Genomic DNA, 22,893 nt, shown 5'->3' with positions numbered 1-22,893 from the left:
TCTGACATGGGTTTACAATCTTAATTTGACACGTGAAAGCAAATTATAACCTTGATAATATGATGCATTAAGAGATTTTAACACTCATGATATGTCAAAATTTGTTATCAAACTAATGGGGAATATATGGAACATGAAATACTTTTTTTATTGGTCTGATAATTTTATGACTGGGACTTCTGCACATTCACACTGACATTGACACTCTTCTAATATTGTTCTCCACTTTTGCATGAAATGGAAGTCCACGACCTGAGTTACGATGGGCTTTGACTAGAGATAACGTAGCCCTTGTTGATTTAACTTCTAATTTTAATATTTTAGTCACAACAAGTCAACAACTACTGAGGTATCACTAAACTTGCACATTCCTTCGATTTAATATTTGCAAGGGCCTAACTAGTGCAACAATGCGAATAGGAGGAAAATTATCAAAACAGTTTCAAACTTTTTTTTAACCAATTCAATCCTAAATATTTTGTAATTGTGTCAATTTAGTTCATTCGGCCAATTTTGACCATACGGGCATCGACGTGGATGCTAGTTAGTGTTGATTGTCTAGGCGATGCTAATGAAAACAAATTTTAATAATATTTTTATTTTTATTAAATTTTTCCTTTATCTTTTTGTTTTCTCCTTCTTCTCCTTTCCTCTGGAACCCCAAGTTAGCCACTGGCAGGCGAGCCTTACTTGGCGATGGCAAGGCCGCCTTGCCATGGCTAAGTGAGGCTCCACAAGATTTAGAGAGGCTTGGCCTTGCCTAGCCATGGCGAGGCCGTGACCTACTCGTGGTCGGTGAAGCTCGTCCACGCCGGAGGCCACATGAGGTCATGGCCTTCGACCTTGTTGGATCTAGCAGGGTTAGGCATCACCCATGGTCGGCGAGGCTCGATGCTCGCCAGCCCAATGGGCAGCCTAGGCAAGGTTGCCCAGGCATGACCAAGCTTCGTTAAGGCCGCTAAGGTCTCTTGCTAGTCTTGCTTCTGGCTAATCGACGATAGCAATTAGTTGGAGGAAGGAGGAGGAAGTGAAAAAAAAATTATTAAAATATTGTCAACATTAGTATTGGCTGGATGGCCAACCAAAATTGGCCAGATGAACCGAATTGGTACAATTGCAAAAAATTTATGATTGACTTGGCAAAAAGAAAAAAAATAGAACTAAATTGAAAAAATTGCAATAAATTAAGAACATTTTGGGTAATTTTTCCTTTGGATCACATAGATGCTCAAAAAGCTTTGAACACACCATTTTAACTTGTTGGCATAAAAAATGAGAAATTGTTTGATTCTATCATGTTCGTTTTGTCAAATTTGAATCGGCAACATTCCTTAGCATCTATATATGCATGAGGTCGGTGAAAATATTTACATTTATTTGGTGAATACAAAGTCAACCTAGCTAGCGTGAAACTCTAGAGATAGGGCAAACATGCGATGGGACAAGCATTGCGATTCTAGATATTTTTCGTCAAATTAGAAGGATTGGAGCTAACAGCGTTCGAAGCAGAAGGAAGGATAAATTACTTTCGAGTAGGTTGTTCATTTCCCAGCTTGCTATTTTGTGATGATCATAATGAATCTAGACCTCACCTATTCTTCGAGTGCGGTTGTTCTCATCAGATTTGGCCCATTTGGGCTCGCATTTCCCAAAAGTGTTCCGTTCATTGAAGCATTGGCAATTGGAATGTTGGACTATCTTGGTTGAAGCAAGATCCACTAAAAGAAGTAAATTTCGCAATTGTTTGTTGCATTTACCAGTGGAGAGTTAGGAACTCCAAGCTGCATCCATTCTCTTCCTCTTGTTGATGTTGTGATTCAAACCGTGAGATTCACAGTCAAACACTGCTTCGAAATATGTAGGGACTCTCGAAGTTACAATCACCTAATAAGCTGCATTTGAGATTACACACTATGAAGGAGAGCTCCCTCATATTTACGAACCTCCAGATCAGTTCCATCCATTACGCAGCAGCTATTATCGATGGTTAAAATTTTAAAGGGTGTGGTGTATATGTTGGACATATAATGGTACCGGTATATTTTGATCATAGAATTTGAACATTTTTGTCTCTCGGCCCTTGATGGAATCTGTTCATGTTCTCATCAATATAAAGTCAGTCAAGGAAAAAAAATAGCCCGTGGATACGTTCACTCAAATTGTGGCATCCGGGTTTTCGTCAAACCTCGAATAAGTAACGGCTCATCACAGATCGACGGGAGTATCTACATCATTGGCACCATTTACGGACACTATTTCGTCTTCATCATCGTCGGTATAGCATTAGGCCATCGTTTCATCACCATTCGTCGTTCCGAAACATCAACTTTCGGAGAGAAATTTGCACAGCCAAGCACACGTCCGATATTAGTCCCGAGCAGCCTCGCAAATCAACCGAGCTGAAGGCCCGTAGCATGCAACGGCCATACATACGTCCGCAACATTTTCTCCATGCAAAAATGAAGCAACCGAAGGTCCACGTTCACAACTTCATGCACGATTTTTCTCCTTAGACGGCCATGCGAACGGCCTCGCCAACGGCCACGTTCTTCAGCCATGCAGCCGTGTCTCTCTATTTTCCTTCATGAAGACTGGAAGACTATCAATTTGCATGACCATATTCACGTCCATTTGGCCGGTCAAACAATAGAAAGGATGGCTAACCCATGCAACAAATAGGGTCACGTTTGTTTATGGGAAGTGGGAATTGATGGCGAAAAAAATTCTCGGTGAAGGCCCACGTTCTCAGCCCATATTCACACCAGAATGAAGAGCCCACAGCCCACGCCCATGCAGCCCACACGAACGTTGAGGAGTCAACCAAGGTGGGTGGTTGACCGAGGGGCACCCAGCAACAGCCACTTTGCTCTACATTTCGGTGGCCAGCGAAGGAGGAGCTCGGAACAGCTGCTTCGTTCGTGTCTACAAGTGGCCAAAGAAAATTGCCACGTCTCACACCCACCTGTCCTTGCCTCCTCCACCTGTCCTCCATGCATGCATCCACCGAAACCCCTACATGCAAAATCATCATTAGCTTACTAACATTAGAGGAAACAAGGGGCTCAGTTTTAAGAGAAAGTGAGAGGACGAGGCAGTTTCGTAACACACAAACAGAGAGAGAGGAAGAGAGAACAGCGAGCTAGAGAGAGTACGGCGAGGGAAAGGGAAAGAGATCGCCCCTCTACCGTGCATGTGAGTTGCCACCGTTGATGTCACCCGAGTTCACCGTCGCCGAGCCGCGTCCGAGACCCCAAGTTCTCCATTTTGCTGTGGTCGCATAGGGCTTAAGGCAAGTAGAAGTTCATCAATCTATGTGATGTAGTGCTGTTGCTGTCTAGTGTAGTGCAATAGACTTGAGAAAGGGTTGAGATGAAAACTGAATGCCAATCTGTGGAGGATTGAATGTGAAGTTGTTGTTTTGTGTTGGATTGAGCTAGAAAAGTTTTAGATTGAGGCTATAAGTCATTGCATGTTGCATTTGAGGCTTGCATGTCTTGAAATCTAATTGTGAGTGAGCTGTGATTGTTGAGTGAGGTGTAATGGTGTGTGCTGAGTGAAGAAAAGGTGATGCATGTTGAGTTACATAAGCCGAGATGTGAGTATGTGCTTTGTACTGAGCTGTGAAGGATTCTAGGTGAGTGAAAATGTACTATGACTACTCCTAGATGCTGTGTAAGTGTGTTGAGATGCTACATGATGAATTTGTAGTAAAACAAACGGTTTGATTGAACTGGAAATGAAGAGAAAAGCATTAGATCTTTTCTGTCTTAGAGGAACATGGATAGAAAGTCATTTATATTGTGTCGCTTTAATTTCTAGAGATGAAGATGAGGAATAGAACCATTTGACTTAAGATAACATTCAGTAGATTCAGTTTAACTCATAGTTATAGCTATATGAATACAAGAACGTGTAGATAGAAGCAATTCATTTTAAAACAGAAAAACTGTTCTGTAGAAAATGGCCTGACCTTTGATGATTCTTCGAATTTTCTGTATTTACCTAGATAGAATTGGACTTCAAACCCTTAATGAAAATTGTAGGACACATCCCTCGGAATAACATATCAAAATTTGAGAATAAATGGACAAGGTTTGGTCAGTAAAACGATTTTCCTTGTAAATGTTAAATTTGAAAGCTATTACAGAATGTCAGTAAAGAGTATAACGATTACTGCTCTTGATATACAATGAATCTGACATAGTGTTATTCATGAAAATTTTTCCTTTAGGTCTTGTTTATAACATATCAAAATTTCATAATTTTTTGAGTTCATTTAGGGGTTATTCCAAAATTTTCATTAAAACTGCACATTCTGGTTTTTAAGCTGTTTTACTCCGATTTTGCTCAACTGATTTCAAAAATGAATGCATCTTGGGTTGTTATGTGATATGATGATACTAGCATTGGCATATCATGCAATATTGAGATGTGATGAGACTCGAGACATCTTGTCATTGCATTGAAAAGTGTTTTTGGAAATTAAGATGTTAATTATTGCAGTTAGACCCTCGAGTCAACAATGCCCCGGGAGTCGGGATGCCCAAAGGTTCGAATGAGTCGATGCCTTTTGAATGCCTGGTTGTATTATGAATATATGCCTAGAGGTTTTTCCCCAGGAGTGTCGAGACGCCCGGTGGTATATCGGCATGTAATTCCAGGGGATGCCCCGTGGTATGTTGGTACGTAATTCCGGAAGGCAGGGGTAACCATTTTCATGGCGAGTCCCAGCGATTTCTCATGATGCCAGGTGGGATGCGAGATGCCCGGAGGTGTGTGCCGGATGCCCAGAGGTGTGTGTCGGAGGACTTCGCAATGCCAAGATTGGGTGCGAATGCCCAGAAGGACGCAAACATTGGTCCTCTTGGGGGTGAAACCTTTTGAATGTTAAAACTGATGGTTCCACTAAGTGTGCGTGTGGTCTAGTTGTAGGACTAAATTGTATGTTATGGAATGGGACGTGTCATTATAGTTTGGCCCTATGATCGGGACTTGTGTGACTGGACATGATGCATCTTATTGGTTGGAAATGCACTGGTCATTGCATTGAAGAGTTATATGGTTTGGATGCATACTCATTCATTGATTGCCTATCTTGTCTATCTTGCATGAATCTAGATATTGATGGTACTGCGTGATATAGCTTAATGAATCTTTTTACTGCTGAGTGGTTGTACTTACCCCTTTTGGGGACTAACATTTTAGACTAGATAAGATGCCCATGCTATCACCGCCACCGGCAAATGGACTAAGTGGTTGGATATGACTGCAAGGAGGAGGACAGCAAAGGAAGGAACTTTTGGATGCCGATACTGATCGATTGACTTTAAGTATACGGCTGTTGGAAAAGATGTCGGTCATCTTTTGAAGTATAGCCGAGTATAGAAGACTGCGGCATTTTGATGTACCGATGAATGATGTCCACCTGGTTTAAGTAAATAAAAGTGTTCGGATTTTACCTATAAATATTTAGTTGGTGTGCATCGTTTTCTAAATATAGGGAATGGAGTTGTTGGATACGCTTCTGCCATATAAATTGCGCAAGGACCAATCTAAAAGATATAAACCCCCAGGAGTTATGGTCCTATTATGATTTTATGATATCAGAGTGATATATTGCCAGGACAAGAGAAAGGTAAGCGCACTGTGGCGACCCTAACGGATCAGGGGCTGTTCGAGGGGTGCCACACAAATAATAAGAAAAAATAATAAGAAAGATCCCTCTCCTGATGCTGATTAATGAGGGCTGGTCCATCTTTGATATACTCAGTGACAATTTTGTTCCTTTTTTTTTTCCTGTAGATTCATCCTCTTGCTCTTTTGTTAATCAAAGAGGTCTCTAATTTTGGAGTTTCTACGTGAGCAAATTGTGTACTCATTATGGTGATCTTTGTGGAATTATGTCCTTTGTCCACATGACTAGGAGAGTATTGTGTAAGCTTACCATGTCGTCCTCCTTTCGATAGGCAAAGCTTTGTTCGCAGAACTAAGTAAATGCTCAATAGCAGTATGGTTTTATTGCCCAAACTGCTACACATTGAAATCTGGTGTGAATTCAAACCTCACAAGATTTTCAAGGTTGGATTTTCTCCAGCCACATTCAGCCAAAAATCTGCGACAACCAATTAGTCGTTGCTCTTCGGTATTTGATGTGTAACATACTATTGATTTAAGAATTAAGAGAAAGTATCTTGGGCAAGTCTTCACTTGTTTTCTGCACAAGAAGTTCACTAATTTCCTGGGGGCAAACAAATATCCATGACCCGAAGTTAGGCCTGGCTGTTTTTGGAGCACATAATGTAGTTAAGAACAACTCCGATATCCCTAGATGGCTATGATCTTCATTTGCTTGTCTATGAAGTTTAGACATGTCGAGCTCAAACCTAATTAATTCCACCTCCCACCACCCCGATCAACATTTGCAAAGCATTTGATGAAGCCAAAGTGAAATTAAGTATATTCATCGCTGGAGAGTTCTGACAAAATTTGGCAAAGGTCAAACACATGCGGGGATGATCAGGTGACTCACATTCTTGCGTTGAGTCGTTGTTGTTGATCGCTGGCTGGTGGGCACAAAAACCATAAGCATCGAGAGCTTTAACCTTTCCTATGCGGAGCAAAGGAAATTAACAAAGATGTTTAAAGTAACAAAATAAAGCCACACCTGCAACAACTTGCACAAAACAGAAATATAGTCACGAAGCTTTTGCGTGAAGATGTACTATACTCACCTCGACGATAGACTTCTTAAGCGCAGTGATATTCAGCAATTAGGAAAATAAATTCTCATTAGTCTTTGCCAAAGATGGTTTTGCTATGTGATTCCTGATAGAAAGCAAAAGAATCATATAATATTTAGGTCCTCCAACTTTGATGAGAAAAGCATTTTCTTTATACATCAGGCCAAATAATGGATTGCCTCTATCGAGAAAAAGGGGATCAGTAGCCTAATTCAACATTATTAGAAGAAAGGGGAGCAAAAAAAAAACACATTACGCCAAGTGAAAAAGCCAAAATGCTCGCACGGGTACTGTTCATCGCCTCTCTTCCTGGGGGTTTTGAACTGTAGCTCGCCGGCGTCGAGTTTGCTCGATCCGGCCGATCCGACCTTCGATTGGCATGAAAATTGGGGTTCAGCTCCTGGGTAGGCCCTCGCTCCTCACCGAACGGATTAGACTCTTTCCATCCCTGCGGCGAGATCTGAGCTTCGGAAATCGCCTTCTGCTGCGCCGCTCGGCCCTTGGAGGTGCGGTGCTGGTGCGGCTCGGGTCTTGCTTCGCAGGCGTCCCAACAACGGTAGGTAAGCCTCCCTCGGCTCATTGAGCGGTTCTTGGTGCTCCTCTCTGCATGCCGTGCCACCGCACCGAACTACTGCTGGTGCTCGACGCCGTGTGTTGCGGCCTATTCTTGAGCAGGTGTGTCGGAGCTCCCCTGTTCGGACCTTGCGTCGCGCCGATCTTGAACGGTTCTTTGGAGCCCGCCTTGCTCTGAGCGGTCCTGTGGTCCTCCTCCCGCCCCGTCTGCTGCGTCCGGCCAACCCGAGAGGTGCGAGGCGTCCGAACGGTTAGTCTCTTACTCTCTAGATGGCTGATGTGTAGAGGGTGGGTTTAGGCTGGTTGGGTAGTGTTATGGCTGCTCCAATGGCCGTGGGTGGTGAGCCGAGTAACACGGCACAATTGAGGATGAATCGGAGAGGACGTCTAGCCTCCTCAATCGAGACAAGGAGGCCGGGCCTCCATGCACACGGCAAGGCTCCGCACTAGCGAGACCTCAAACCGTGGTCCCAAAACTATAGGCGAGGGATAGGCGCTCGAGAGGACGAAGTAGAGCGAGGTCGGCTTCAAACGGCCTCAAGCCTCGCAAAAAACAAGCGAAGAAACCAGACGCCCCGGCTGTCGGACGTGGGCGAATGTTGCGAAACTTGCGGCGAAAGGGGTATGACCTTACCTTTGTTCCTCCCTCGTTTGAGGATGATGTCCCGGTGGTGGATCTTCCTGAAGAAGTGTTAGATGCGGTGGATCCCAAATGGCATGAGTGTCTGGTTGGATATTATGTAGGAAAGAGTTTGCCGTTCCAGCTCACGGAGAACTCGCTCAAGCTATGTTGGGGACCGAAGCTTGTTGAGGTTTCTTTGATGACCGGGGTTTCTTTTTCTTCCGCATCCACGACCCAGAGTTCGAAGGAAGATTTTGGAAGAAGGTCATATAACGGTTGCAAGGGTTGCACTTGTTTTGCAACAATGGAAGCCGCTCCTAGAGTTGAAGAGGGAGAAGCAAACCACGGTGCCAGTGTGGATTCGCTTGAAAAACCTACCTCTTGACCTATGGACAGCCCCGGCAATTAGTGCCATCGCGAGCACCATTGGCAAGCCGTTATTTGTTGATCAACGCACGGAGCAATCTCAAAGGATCTCTTTTGCAAGAGTTTGTGTGGAGATTCAAGTAAACAAGCCAGGTTCTACTTGACCGAGTAAGACTAAACGGAGTTGTTCGGTCGATGCCATTGAGTATGAGTGGAAGCCGCGGAATGCTTGAAGTGTGGCTCCTTTGGGCACAATTGTGCAACCTCTTTGAATGGGCGGAAGGCGGTGCAAGGCCGAAGCAAGTTCGAGACCATTCCCCCCCCCCACTGAGTGGAGGCCCGCCCCTGCGAGACTTCACCAATGCTGGTGGTAGACTGAATGAGGCTGATTTTGGATGGAAACAAGTCAAGGGAAAGAAGAACAAATCTCCCCCCCCAGGAGACATATTTGGACCATCCGGCAAGCTCTGGGAGAAGAGGAACCACCTCTCAAGCGATCGAAGCAGCTCTTAAAAGCTTGCCATCAACCTCCACCGGAGGGCTCAGTGGGTTTCAAGCACTAATCGGTGTGGATGACCACACCTCGACAATGGAGGAAGATCCCATTAGCCATCCAGAGGCAGGATTAGGGAGTGGAGCGGAATTGAATGAGTCTGTCAACCACCTTAGCTCAGATGAAGATCTTCTCTCGCCTTGTCAATCGCCGAAGGCCCTCCAAATCTATCGCCGAAGGCTCCTCCAACGAAAAACATGGAGGAGAACACCCCGGGACAAGCCGCTCGTGCTTCCTCTGACCCGCCTCCTTCGGCGGCTAGGCGGCTTCCACTCGGGCCGTCGCGGGCCTTCGAAAAGGAGTAACCCTTCCTCGTTTCCTCTTTTGTACATATGTATATAGGTTCTTTGGAATATTAGAGGTATGGTTGATTCGACTAGACAAGCGGAGATTCGTAATTTTATTACTTGAACCACTTGTCTTGTGTTGGTTTGGTGGAAACTAAGGTGCCATAGGATCGCTTTAACTCCATTTCCAAAACTTTATTGAGAGGTTGGTGTTGGACTGCAAACTATGACTTCTTCCCGGGGTAGAATTTGGGTCGGATGGGACCCCATGAGAGTCAAGTTTGAAACCTTCTCTCTTTCCAAAGCGAGGCAATTCATGGGAACCTTGAGAGCCTAGACTGCAGGGTGGCTTGCTGTGTTTCTTTTGTTTATGGAGATCACTCCTTTTCGCTTTGAGGAGACCGCCGTGGGAAGACATCATCATGAAAAGCACCCATCTCCGAGACACTCCTTGGCTTGTCTTGGGGACTTCAATGCTATTAAGGATCCATCGGACCGGGTCGGTGGCTCAGAAGATTGGCTCCTTGTTTCAATGAGTTTGGACAGTGCTTGGAGCAAGGCGGGCTGGAAGACTTGAGGTTCGTTGGGTTTAGATACACTTGGACTACGTCTTCGGGGCATACTAGGAAAGCAAGGAAGATTGACGGGGTTCTAGTGAATGCAAAGTGGAGCTTGGATCTATCTTACTCGAAGCCTCCTTCCTTGCTCTGGAATCTCGGACCACTCGCCTATGGTGGTGAAGATTCTCAATCCGACTCATACAAGGAAGCCCTTCAAGTTCTTCGACTTACGGATGAAGCACCCGGGAGTTCAAGGAAATTGTCTCACAAGTGTGGAATGCGCCGGGAATGGTGTCCCTATGTACAAGCTTGTTTCTAAACTCAAGGCTCTCAAATGTCGGCAAGCAACTCAACGAGATTCCTTCTCTAATATATCTGCTAGAACTCTTGATGTGCGGAAGATGATGGAGGCCACCCAAGCGAATTACAACTAAATCCCTTTTTCTGCCGACCTTCTTTGAGGTGGAAAAGCCAAAGATGTATCTTTGCGAGTTGCGCTCCTCGGAAGAGTCCTTCTTCAGGCAAAAGTCCGGGGTTAGATGGCTCAAGGAGGGAGACCGAAATACCAAATTCTTCCATCAATATGTTAACAAAAAGACAGTTAAGGAACGAGTCCTCTCCGTCCTCGACTCTTCGGGGAACATGCGCGGAGCCATGCACAGTGCAACGAAGGTTTGTAGAGTTCTTTGAGGACCTCTTGATGCCACAAGAGGAGATTATTAGACCTTCGTTAGAGGACTTGAGAGAGGTTATCCAACATCCACTTTCGATTGATCGTTTGCTCTTCTTGCTCAGCCGATTCTGAGAGATAGAGATCCGGAACACTATCTTCTCTTTGCCCAAGAAAAAAGGCTCTGGGCGGATGGTTTCTACAACGGAGTTTTTCAAAGAAAGGACACGGTAGCTCCCTTAGTAGCTTTGCCGGTGTTGGATTTCTTCAACTCCGGAAAACTCTTGAGGAGGTTAACAATACCATCTTGGTAATGGTTCCGAAAGTGCTCAACGCCATTACGTGGAGGATTATAGGCCTATCGCTGTTGTAATACTATCTACAAGTGTATTACAAAGGTGCTTCAGCTAATCGGGTGGCCCTAGCTTTGAAGAACATGATAGGCCCTTTTCGGTTGCTTTTATAAAAGGTAGACGAATTAGGGACAATATATTGCGGCCCGAGCTATTCTCTAGCTTTCACCTTCAGCCTTATCTACCTAAATGTGCGATAAAGGTGGACTTCGGAAAGCATATGATACGGTGGATTGGAGCTTCCTTGAGAATGTGATGCTGGCCTTTGGCTTTCCTCACTCTCATCACTAGCCTAATTATGACGTGTGTTCGCACTCCTAAATTCTCAATTGCCTTGAATGGAGAGCTCCACGGGTTTTTTGCGAGCGGTCGAGGTCTTCGCCAAGGGGATCCCATCTCTCCTTACCTTTTCACAATGGTCATGGAAGTGCTCTCAGGGATCATTCTTAAGCAATCCTCGAGGCCCGATTTCAAATTCTTTTGGAGGTGCAAGGCAGTGGGTCTTTCACATCTCTTCTTTGCAGATGATGTCTTCCTTTTGTGTGAGGCGCACCTTCCTTCGGTAACTCTCCTTAAGGAAGCTTTAAACATATTTTCCTCACAGGTGGCCTTCGTCTAACTCGTGCAAGAGTGAAATCTTCTTGGCGGGTGGCAATCCTTCCCTAAGGAATAATATTCTATTGGAGTTGGGCTTTCGAGAAGGAAGCCTACCGTTCCGATACACAGGGGTTCCCATTATCACTTCGAGAATCAATAAAAGCGGTGGCTGTACCTGGTCAATCGCATCCTTTGCAAGGGTTCGATCTTGGACTCACCGTTTCCTCTCTATTGCTGGTCGGCTTGACTTATCGGGTCGATTCTTCATGCTATACAAGCCTCTTTGGGCTAGTGTCTTTGTCTTACCTTCAGGTTTGTGATAGAACGGATAGAGAAAATATTTAGACAATTCCTATGGAAAGGTGGGACCTAGGCGGGGGTGGTGCGAAGGTAGCACAGGATGACGTTTGCCTTCCAAAGGATGAAGGAGGGCTAGGTGTTAGGAGGCTCAAGATTGCAATAAAGCCTCCATGCTAAAGCATATTTGGATCTTGTTACGACAAGGAAGCGCTTTGGTGTAGATGGGTCCATTCCACGTTCTTAAAAAACAAGAATTTCTGGGTTGCTAGGAAGCCAACTTCTGGCTCCTGGGCCTGGAAGACCTTGTTGACCCTAAGAAGGAATTTCAGGATGGCCTTCGGCTGGAAAATTGGCGATGGCCAAACAACCTCTCTGTGGTTTGACAGCGGCATCCTAGAGGGCCCTTGAACTGTTCTTTTCGGACTCTCTTATCTATAGCTCGGGGCTCTCTAGACAAGCTTGTGTTGACCTCTTCTCGAGATGCTTGGCCAAGCTCTTAGATTGGTGCTTCAATCGTGGGGGCAACCTCTTCCGAGCCACTGACGAATGACTCGGATCGTTGCTGGTGGCGAGAAGCTCTTCGGGCCAATTCACTATGGCATCGGCGTGGAACTTCATCGGGAAGAAGAGGGCGGGTCCCTTTGGTACTCCTTTGTATGGGACAATGCCATAGTGCCTCGATATCAACTCAATCTTTGGCTCATGGCCGGACGTAGGCTTCCAACCCCGGGACCTCCTTTTGGCCTATGGTATTATTGGAAATGCTACACATTTTGCAAGAATGTGCTGACTCTCTTGACCACTTATTTTTGACTTTAACGGTGTCACGGCTAGCGTTGCCTTCTTTTGGGCGTCCGAGATGCAATTTACCACAGCGCAGAGAGGTTGGGGGAGAATTTCAGATGGGCAACTACCTATTTGATGGGGAAAGATTTCTATAAGTGCATAGCCCGGTTTTCATTTGGCGCGTTGTGTCATATCATTTGGAAAAATAGGAATGCCATCATCTTTAGAGATCAGCCTCTCTCTATTTCGGCCATTAAAAACCACCTCTTTAAAGTGGTTCGGGACAAGGCTATCACCTTCAAGAACGTCGAAGACAATTTCGAAATGAAGGCTGCGAGAAGTTGGAGTCTAGACCCGATTATTTTCAATGGGGACCCTTAGGTCCTAGATCAGACGATGGCCTCCTCTTTGTTTTTTGTCTCTGCTAGATAGCTGGTCGAGCTAGCCGTGCTTAGTTTGGCCGTGTTGTTGTTGTTGTTGTGCCGCCTCTGCGGCTTTTGCATCTCGTCACCCTTCCACTTCTTTTGGTACTTCATTTGGAGTGCAAGTTACTGTGACGAGATCTTTTCTACATTTGGCCTTTCTTAATATATATCTTACCTTTACCAAAAAAAAAAAAAAAAAACACATTACCTCCAGCCTCCTGGCATAATCGCACAAAGCCTTCATAGCAAGCTCAGCTCGCTGTGGAAGCGACATTGCCTAGTAACCATCACCCCTCCTATGCTGGGAGGAGGGCCAATTGCCCAATGCTTGGTGCAGGACCATAGCCCACTACAGGAGATGTATATGCAAACTTTTGTGGCTGCTGCACATTAAGCAGGAACAGTACTGCTGTTACCAATAGTAGATACTTCCCTCGTAGTTCCATCAACCATTCTCTTCCCTAATCCCTCCCTAAACTGCTTCTCTTCCCTTATCTTGTCTTCATCATCCTCAAGCTCAGTCTCTTTTCTCAACGGCACATCCACCGCCCTATCGTCAAAACTCTCGAAAACACCTTTCTTTCCACCCTCGATCTTCTCTCCGAACATGGCGATTCGCCTTTGAAACTCCGGCTCCTCATCGCTCAAGCCCTCAACTATGCCGTGATTACACCCTCCATCTAGCAAAGTATAGTCCGGTGCAGCTCCCCACAATTACCTCGGTTTTTCTCTCTATGCCCTTATTGCATTTGTCGTTTCCTGATTGGGAAACCACAACCTGGACAAATCCTGCCCATTTGCAAATCCAATTCCAGCCAACCGTCTCTCTGCATCATCTCTATATGAACCTTCCCTTTTCTCCCCAAAACGCCTTTCCTTTTCACCCTCTTCCTCATTAGAGCTCAATTTATCCACTTGCCTCAATGTTTGTTTGACTGTGGCATTGCGTTTCACAAGACCCTTCAAAATAATGAAGAAATCGGGCTTAGGGTCGGGTTTGGACTTTTCCCCCAGCATAGAGAGAGCTGGTTGATGAAGTAAGGGTCCTCATGTTTTTTTGGAGCTTGCGCAGGGCTTCTTTGGTGTAAGGGCCAGCTTGAGGAAGGACATTCAAAAACAAAGTACTAGTCGATGAGCATCTTACCACGTTAAGCATCACTCATGTCGAAAACTAATTTCGACTTTCAGTTTCACAAAAAAGACAAATCACTCATTAAATTATTCGATCTCAAAATGGAAAGAAAATGTAGGAATGACCTTAAAATGTTATATCAGCTATTGAAAATCAAGGCTTAATCCTTAAAGAAATAGAGGTACAAATAGCAGTTAAAACAATTCTCTCCCTATCCCCAGATGTATCACTTGGGAGGGGTTAAAACCGGAGGTGCACAATGACGATGCAATTAAAATAATGCGCGACATTCTCTCTCCCTCTCTCTTTCCCTCCCTTCGGAAAGACCGAGAGGAATTGGAGCTCAAGCTAAGCCGCAAACTACTAGGAACCTCCAGAAATGATGTAATAGGTGGAACCCCACAACGGTTATTGTCGGAGAAGAAAGAGTGCGCACAAAAATTCAACACGCACCAAATGAAACAAATCAAATAACGCAAGAAATGAAGGCAACGCGTCAGAATGTTTTTTCCCCTCAAATCCAAACATCTCTCTTGTTATTACTTAATTGTGTGGGAGGGGAAATGGGATTCTCTTCTTCTTTTCTCATTTTCTCAGGAAAAACACCTTGAAAATAATACATTGTAGATATCACATTCCATCGCCATTGCCATCACAATCCATAACACATGACATACACATATGTATGTTAATTCGGTCAATGCCAAACAGATGTGACGGTGAGAATTCGGCCGCGCCAGTTGAAGCAAAACCCGCCATTCTCTTCTTTCACCGTCGATCTTGGGTCCGAGGTCCAATAGCCGAGCCGCAGCTTCAATGATTCGGTCACGTGTGGAACCAGTGGCTTCAACTGGAACCCAACCATCCCCATGCTGGCCCCCCACTTCCCGAACACCTCGCATCTTTCAACCCGGTCCCTACCTTCGCAAGCAACCCAGTTCCCCAATTTCCGTCTCAGCCCCTCCTCCACCCTCACTTGCTCCGGCACTTTAAAGTCGATCGACTCGAGCAGCGCCCCATAGTACGCCAGCACCTCCCCCACGCGCATCGGTAATGGCGCCGTGTTCCCGTTCATCTCCTGCTCCACCAGCGTCACCACCTGTGGCATCAGCACCTTCATGCACCGGAGGAGCTCGTTGCGCGTGTTCTCCGCGGATACGCTCTCGTCCGGCATTCTGTACAGCTTGAACGCCAAGTTCACCGCTAGCACCTAGTCAGGCTTGTTAAAATGTGTAATATATTTTATTATTCTAAATATGATTTTAATATTAATTCCTAATAAATACCCAATGAATTCCCTTTATAAATTCCCATTATTGCCCAATTTTATTTCCCACGTGTATTAAGTGATATTTGTCCGTTATTACATTGCCATAATGGTCTTGATGGGAGATACCGGTAACGTAACCAACGGATAAAAACGTCGGGTCGTCTGTTCAAACCCTCACGATACGAGAAAAACACACCATCAGTTTTTGTGAAGGGGATTGACTAGTAGAACAGGGGACGTGTGTTTCTATCTTTGCGAGATCCCTCGTCTTTGTGTGGATCCATCAAAGATTTTGAGGTTTCCCACTTCTAGATTTCATCAATGGCTGGAGGTAAGTTGATAATTATGTTTCCGCTATTCGATCCCGGATTTGTACGAATTTACCTGTTATGGACAAATCGGGATCTCCAAGTTTTGTTTATATGCAATCTCTAACAGGTTGGTATCGAGCCCTTATTTGCAATCTACTGCCTTGGTGAAACCTTTTGGAATTTATTTTATTGAATTATATGTGGATAAATTTCGGATTTGTATATGGCTTGGATCGGAATTGAGAATTCCGACCAAATTCGAGCCACCCACCATGCGATAATGGATCTGAATGATCACACCGCATTAGGAAGAGAAACCCCTAAATTTTTTCGACATATTGCTGATCGTCGAAGGTTAATCGAGCGGTGAAATTTTGGTGGTTAGGGTTTTATAGGGCAGATTGTTTTTTGGCTTAATTCTGGTCCATACATGGTCGTTTTTCTGGATCTTGAATCTATTCGTTTGTCCGGCGTTATCTTGAAACCCATCAACCAATTTGGTCGGACATGGGCCGTGGGAGGAGACCCGGACGGCGGAACGAGGTGGTCGCGGCGGAAGAAGCGGTGGAAGAGAGCCCGAAAGAAGACGTCACACGCGCCCGAGGGGCTGCAGCGGGCTTGCCTATGGTTTCTCAATTTTGCCCCTCCGCCTTTAGGAAAATTACAATTCTGCCCTTGCCTGCAAAATTCTCAATTTTGCCCCCTCATTTAGGAAAATTGTGATTACGCCCTTGCCCGCACAAAATTCGATTTTGCCCCACCTTGGGGTGTGTAAACTTACAATTTTGCCCTTTTGGGCATGAAATTCATGTTTTACCCCTTAAAAGTAAAATTCCAATTCGGCCTTGCATGCAAAATTCCCGTTTTACTCCTTTTGCACGTGATTTTATTGTTCTACCCTAAGGTGCAATTCTATGAATAAAATTAAATGTCTAGTGATCCGTATATATTTAATTAATTAAGGATTAGCCACAACATCTTTGATTATATTAAATTATATACATTAAGAGCCTTTGGATCACATATAGTTAAAGACAATAATTGTAATTATTCACATTAATGTTACAATTTTATCCCACAGGAATTTTCAATATATTAATGTGATTAATTAGGATGAAATATTATTTTATCTTTCTTAATTTACCCATAGGGATTAAGGAAGGGAATATAATTTGATAGTTTCATCATGAAGTAATTATGAATCAACTTAAATTAGAAACTTAACCCACAGGTAGTCTTTGATGTTATATGATTCATATTTTAAAACATGTTTTACATTGGTAAAATATGATTTAAGTTTATTTGCCTCAAATATATTGATACATAAGTTTCCTTTGATTATAATGCGGTTTACCACCTACGATTAATTCTGGTATAATTGTTCTGAGCTTACGGGAAATAACTTCAAAGAATGGAGAGAATTAGTTCTTCTCAATTGGGGTGCATGGATCTTGATTATGCTCTTAGGTCGGACGAACCACCTGAACCTGCGAGAGTAGTACTCATGCTGAACCGAGCATACTCATTATGCTCAATGGGAGCGGTCCAACCGTCTCGGTGTGATGTACATAAAGACAAAACTCTCTGCTAGCATTCGTGGTTCGGTCATTGACATAACAATGCCAAGGAATTGCTTTGAAGGCCATTGATGCACAATTTGAGTCTTGAGAGAAGGCGCATGCCATGACCCTAATTATGAAGTTCTCATCATTGAAGCTTACCAGTGTAAGAGGTGTGCGTGAGCACATCATGAAGATGAGGGACATTGCAGCTCAGCTGAAAGATCTTGAGGTTGGGATATCAGAATCCTTTCTTGTATACTATATCCTAAATACTCTCCCACAAGAGTATGCTCCCTTCAAGATCTCTTACAACACGCATAACACTAAATGGTCAATTAACTCATGACCATGTGTGTTCAAGAGGAAGAGAGGCTACTTATGGAGAAAGGAGAAAGTGCTCATATGGCAACACGGGATAAGTATAAAGGGCAAGGCAAGCAAAAGGGGAAGGGTAAGATGCCTCTACCTCCCCAAGCTGGCATTAAGAAGGAATCAAGTGCTTCTTCTGTAAAGGAAGGGGCATATGAAGAAGGATTGCGCCAAATTTAAGGCGTGGCTCCAAAAGAAAGGTAACCAACTCACATGTGTATGTTATGAAACTAATATGGTTGATGTGAGTCACAACACTTGGTGGATTGATTCTAGTTCTACAATCCACATTTCCAATTCCTTGCAGGGTTTTGAACCAGCGGAATCCAGGTGGGAAGTGAACAAGGCATCTATTCGGGAAACAAGATGCGCTCGCGTGTAGAAGCTATTGGGACATGCAGATTAGTTCTCGGTAGTGGTTTTGTTTTAATTTTGGAAAAGACCTTTTATATTCCTAGTTTTTCTAGGAATTTAATTTCAGTTTCAAGACTTGTACCTTTGGGATACTCCTTTGAATTTTCAGATTTAACATTCAATTTATCGTATAAATCTGAAATTGTTGGGAATGATATTTTGTCTGACGGTCTCTTTCGAATTAATTTACAAGACAATACCGTTAATAATGCGATGCACGTTCATGATAATGCTGGGATAAAACGATGCGTTGTGAATGAAATTCCTCTATGTTGTGGCACCGGAGGTTGGGACATATCTCCATGGATAAAATTAAGCAATTAGTAAATGATAGAGTACTTAATACTCTAGATTTTACTGATTATGACACTTGTGTGGACTGTATAAAGAGAAAACAGACCAACAAGTCAAAGAAAGGTGCTAAGAAGAGTACAGAAATATTAGAAATCATACATACAGATATATGTAGTCTAGATATGGACTCAAATGGTCAGAGATACTTCATTTCTTTCATAGAAGATTATTCACGATTCATGTATCTCTACTTGCTTCGTAATAAGCACGAAGCACTGGATGCCTCAAGGTATTTAAAACCGAAGTAGAGAAACAATGCGACAAGAAAATTAAGATCGTGAGATCGGATAGAGATGGAGAATACTATGGTAGATACACGAAGATGGACAAGCACCTGGTCCATTTGCGAAGTTTCTTGAAGAGCATGGGATTATTGCCCAATACACTATGCAGTTCACCGGACAAAATGGTGTTGCAGAAAGAAGAAACCGAACATTATTGGACATGGTGCGGAGTATGCTTAGCAACTCCAAACTTCCTAAGTTTTTGTGGAATGAGGCTCTTAAAACAGCTATGTACATATTAAACCGAGTTCCAACCAAGGCTGTTCCAAGGACGCCTTTTGAATTATTCAAAGGTTGGAAACCGAGTTTGCGATATGTACGTGTTTGGGGATGCCCATCTGAGGTAAGAGTCTACAATCCACAAGAAAAGAAGTTAGATCCAAGGACTATAAGTGGGTATTTCGTTGGATATGCCAAAAAGTCCAAAGGATACAAATTTTATTGTCCATCTCACACCGCTAGGTTTGTGGAATCAAGAAATGCTAAATTTCTTGAAAATGATCTGATTAGTGGGAGCGATCAATTCAAGGACTTTGTCCCCGAAGAAGGTCATTCAGATACTTAACCTTCCACCTCGATATTGGTTGGTTGTTGCTTACGAGCGCCCTTCAGTTCAACCGGTCGGCGAGCAACCAATCATTGAAGATCCACAACCGGGCGATATTGACCAAACTGTTCAGCAATTACCGAATCTTGAACTTCCGGTAGAACAGCATACTCCTCGGGGAGAATATTGATGCGACATTAAGAAGGTCTACTAGAATGAAGAAATCAGCGATTCCTAATTACTACATTGTGTATCTACAAGAATCTGACTATAATATTGGAGCTGAAAGTGATCCTGAGTCGTTTTCATAAGCCATGAGTTGTGATAAATCTAATTTATGGTACAATGCCATGAAGGAAGAGATGAATTCTATGGCATCAAACGAAGTATGGGATTTAGTTGAGTTGCCTGATGGTGCAAAGGCCATTGGTTGTAAATGGGTCTTCAAAACTAAGAAGGATTCATCAGGCAATATAGAGAGATATAAAGCTAGACTCGTTGCCAAGGGATTTACTCAAAGGGAGGGAATCGATTACACGGAGACGTTTCTCCTGTATCCAAGAAAGATTCTCTTCGTACTATTTTGGCATTGGTTGCTCATTTTGATATGGAGTTACATCAAATGGATGTGAAAACGGCATTCCTCAATGGAAAATTAGAAGAAGTGGTTTACATGAAACAACCAGAAGGATTTTTCTCTAATGCTGGTGAGCATTTGGTAGGCAAGCTTAAAAGGTCTCTATATGGCTTGAAACAAGCATCTCGCCAATGGTACTTAAGATTCCATGAGATCATCTCTTCATTCGGTTTTAAAGAAAATATCATGGATCAATGTATATACCAAAAGGTCAGTAGGAGCAAAATTTGTTTCCTTGTGCTATATGTAGATGATATTTTACTTGCAACCAATGACAAGGGGTTGTTATATGAAATGAAACAATTTCTCTCTAAGAGTTTTGATATGAAAGATATGGGTGAAGCATCTTATGTCATTGGCATTAAGATTCATAGAGATAGACCTCGAGGTATATTAGGACTATCTCAAGAAACCTATATCAATAAGGTCTTAGAGAGGTTTCGGATGAAAGATTGTTCACCAAGTATAACACCCATAGTGAAGGGTGATAGGTTTAATTTAAACCAATGCCCGAAGAATGATTTTGAAAGGGAACAAATGAAGAACATCCCATATGCTTCTGCTATTGGAAGCTTGATGTATGCTCAGGTTTGCACTCGACTTGACATAGCCTTTGCTGTGGGAATGTTGGGAAGAAACCAAAGTAATCCAAGTATTGACCATTGGAGAGCTGCAAAGAAGGTGATGAGGTATCTTCAAGGAACAAAGGGACACATGCTTATGTACAGACGGACGGACAACTTGGAGGTAGTTGCTTACTCGGACTCAGACTTTGCTGGCTGCATTGATTCCCGTAAATCAACATCGGGATATATTTTTATGTTCGCCGGCGGAGCTGTATCCTGGAGGAGTGCAAAACAAACCTTGGTTGCCACTTCCACTATGGAGGCGAGTTCGTTTCTGTTTGAGGCCACCGCACATGGTGTGTGGTTGAAATGTTTCATATCGGGGCTTAGAATTATGGATTCCATTGCTAGGCCATTAAGAATATTTTGCGACAATTCAGCTGCAGTTTTTATGGCTAAGAACCACAAAAGTGGTAGTCGAAGCAAGCACATCGACATCAAGTATTTAGCCATCAGAGAACGTGTTAAAGAGAAGAAAGTGGTCGTAGAACACATAAGCACTGGATTGATGATAGCTGATTCTTTAACTAAAAGCATGCCGCCAATGAGTTATAAGGATCATGTTTCTAGAATGGGCATTGGTCAAATCATGTAAATTTTTCTTTATATGGAAGAATTTATGAGATTTTTATTAATTTATAATGTTTTCTCAATACAGTTGTATACATTCAGTTATTATGAGAAAAATAATTACGTTTGACCTGGTAAACATAAGGTTTATTCATTAAGTTATTTGATCACATATTGGCTGATGAAATACATTGTGATACACGGGAGATAATACTCGCTCTAAGAGGACTCATCGCCGTGATTCATGTGTTTTATTTCAGTATGAAGTTTTGTGGGTTTGGGTTAATAATTCATTTGAAGGAATATTGGGATCAAGTGGGAGAATGTTAAAATGTGTAATATATTTTGTTATTCTAAATATGATTCCAATATTAATTCCTAATAAATACCCAATGAATTTCCTATATAAATTCCCGTTATTGCCCAATTTTATTACCCACGTGTATTAAGTGATATTTGTCCGTTATTACATTGCCATAATGGTCTTGATGGGAGATATCGGTAACGTAACCAACGGAATAAAAACGTCAGGTCGTCTGGTTCAAACCCTCACGATACAGAAAAACACACCATCAAGTTTTTGTGAAGGGGATTGACTAGTAGAACATGACGTGTGTTTCTATACTGCAGATCCCTCGTGCTGTGTGGATCCATCAAAGATTTTGAGGTTTCCCACTTCTAGATTTCATCAATGGCTGGAGGTAAGTTGATAATTATGTTTCCGCTATTCGATCCCGGATTTGTATGAATTTACCTATTATGGACAAATCGGGATCTCCAAGTTTTGTTTATATGCAATCTCTAACAGGGCTCGCAGCCCAGCGAGTCGTGGCTCAACTCGCTCAGCTTCTGCCTCACGATGTTGACTACTAACCTAACTCCTATCTCGGCCGCAACTTCACTCAGTCGATCCCCAATCATCCTGAGCCTCTCCACACCGTTGATGCTATCTGTGAGCGTCGTGATCTTGAGTGTGGATTGATTGCCCGCCTGACGCATGGACAGCAAAAGAAGGAGATTGTGGTACTGTCGTTCCCAACCAATATTGAAATCAATTACATGGAGCTTGTTAGTGGAGGGTTGCTCCGATGTAGCTTCCAAAATCGCGAGATTGGCAGCCATGAAACTGAGCTCAAAACAAGGAGACAGATCGTAAAGTGACCGAACCGACGACACATGTTCCTCGGTGAACAACTCCACCACGGGAGGGGGGTAATCGACGGGGCTCATGCGCGATTTAAGCGCAGAAATCATGTATCCCATCAATTTCCACTCTGAATAACCCATGGGGTTCGGCACGGCAGACAAGCTTGTCAGGATCTCGGCAGACCAGCGCGTCAGGATCTCCGAAGCCATGTCTACTCTGCCCTCGTATATCGCCGTCGCAGCCTCCACTACCGATGACCTCTGGACGGGGGTCTTGACGCGCTTAACCGGAGACTTGATGCTCTCACTTCCCTTAGAGACCCCGGACATGACACAGGCGTTGCTCGGGACCTGCGAGACCTCATAGGACTCAGCCCCGCTCGATAGGGATTGGGTGTTGCTGCTGAACGACCCGAGGACGCTGACGATCAGATTTCCCGCAAACAAGGGCTGCCGTGGGTCATCGCCAGTTTGAGAGTGAGCGTCGAAGGCATCTCTGAGCTTCTTGGGATTTTGGCCAGAGAGTTCCTGGATCGCGCGCTTGCCGCTGGAGGAAAGACTCTTGGGCCAAGCGGAACGCTCCATTGATGAGAGAAGTCTTGTGCCTTGCTTCGTAATGATGAGGCAGTGACTGAAAGTGGAGAGAGAGAGAGAGAGAGAGAAGGAGGGGGAGATAAAAGAGCGTGGTGACGTGAGAAAATATTAAGTTTTCTTTTTTTGGGGGTTTGGATAAAATAGCGCGATGACGTGAGAACATATTAGGTGGGCGGCCACACAGCATGCGCTCACATTGACATTTTCCATTTTTCTTTTATTTTCAAATTTTCTTACGTCGCACT

At 43.7% G+C, this 22,893-nt stretch overlaps 1 protein-coding gene across 1 annotated transcript; it reads right to left on the bottom strand.

The window, feature by feature from the left end:
• Positions 1-14,661: 14,661 nt before the first annotated feature.
• On the bottom strand, positions 14,662-22,639 carry LOC120295599 (scarecrow-like protein 8). Its single transcript, XM_039316846.1, has 3 exons — positions 21,715-22,639; positions 20,588-20,592; positions 14,662-15,174 (listed from the first exon to the last, which is right to left on the bottom strand). Exons 1-3 carry the CDS (start codon positions 22,637-22,639, stop codon positions 14,662-14,664), a joined length of 1,443 nt encoding a protein of 480 aa, XP_039172780.1.
• Between the last annotated feature and the right edge of the window lie 254 nt (positions 22,640-22,893).

Source organism: Eucalyptus grandis, chromosome 1 (assembly GCF_016545825.1).
Source record: "Eucalyptus grandis isolate ANBG69807.140 chromosome 1, ASM1654582v1, whole genome shotgun sequence".
NCBI classification, from domain to species: domain Eukaryota; kingdom Viridiplantae; phylum Streptophyta; class Magnoliopsida; order Myrtales; family Myrtaceae; genus Eucalyptus; species Eucalyptus grandis.
This window is presented reverse-complemented; position numbering and strand designations above follow the sequence as displayed.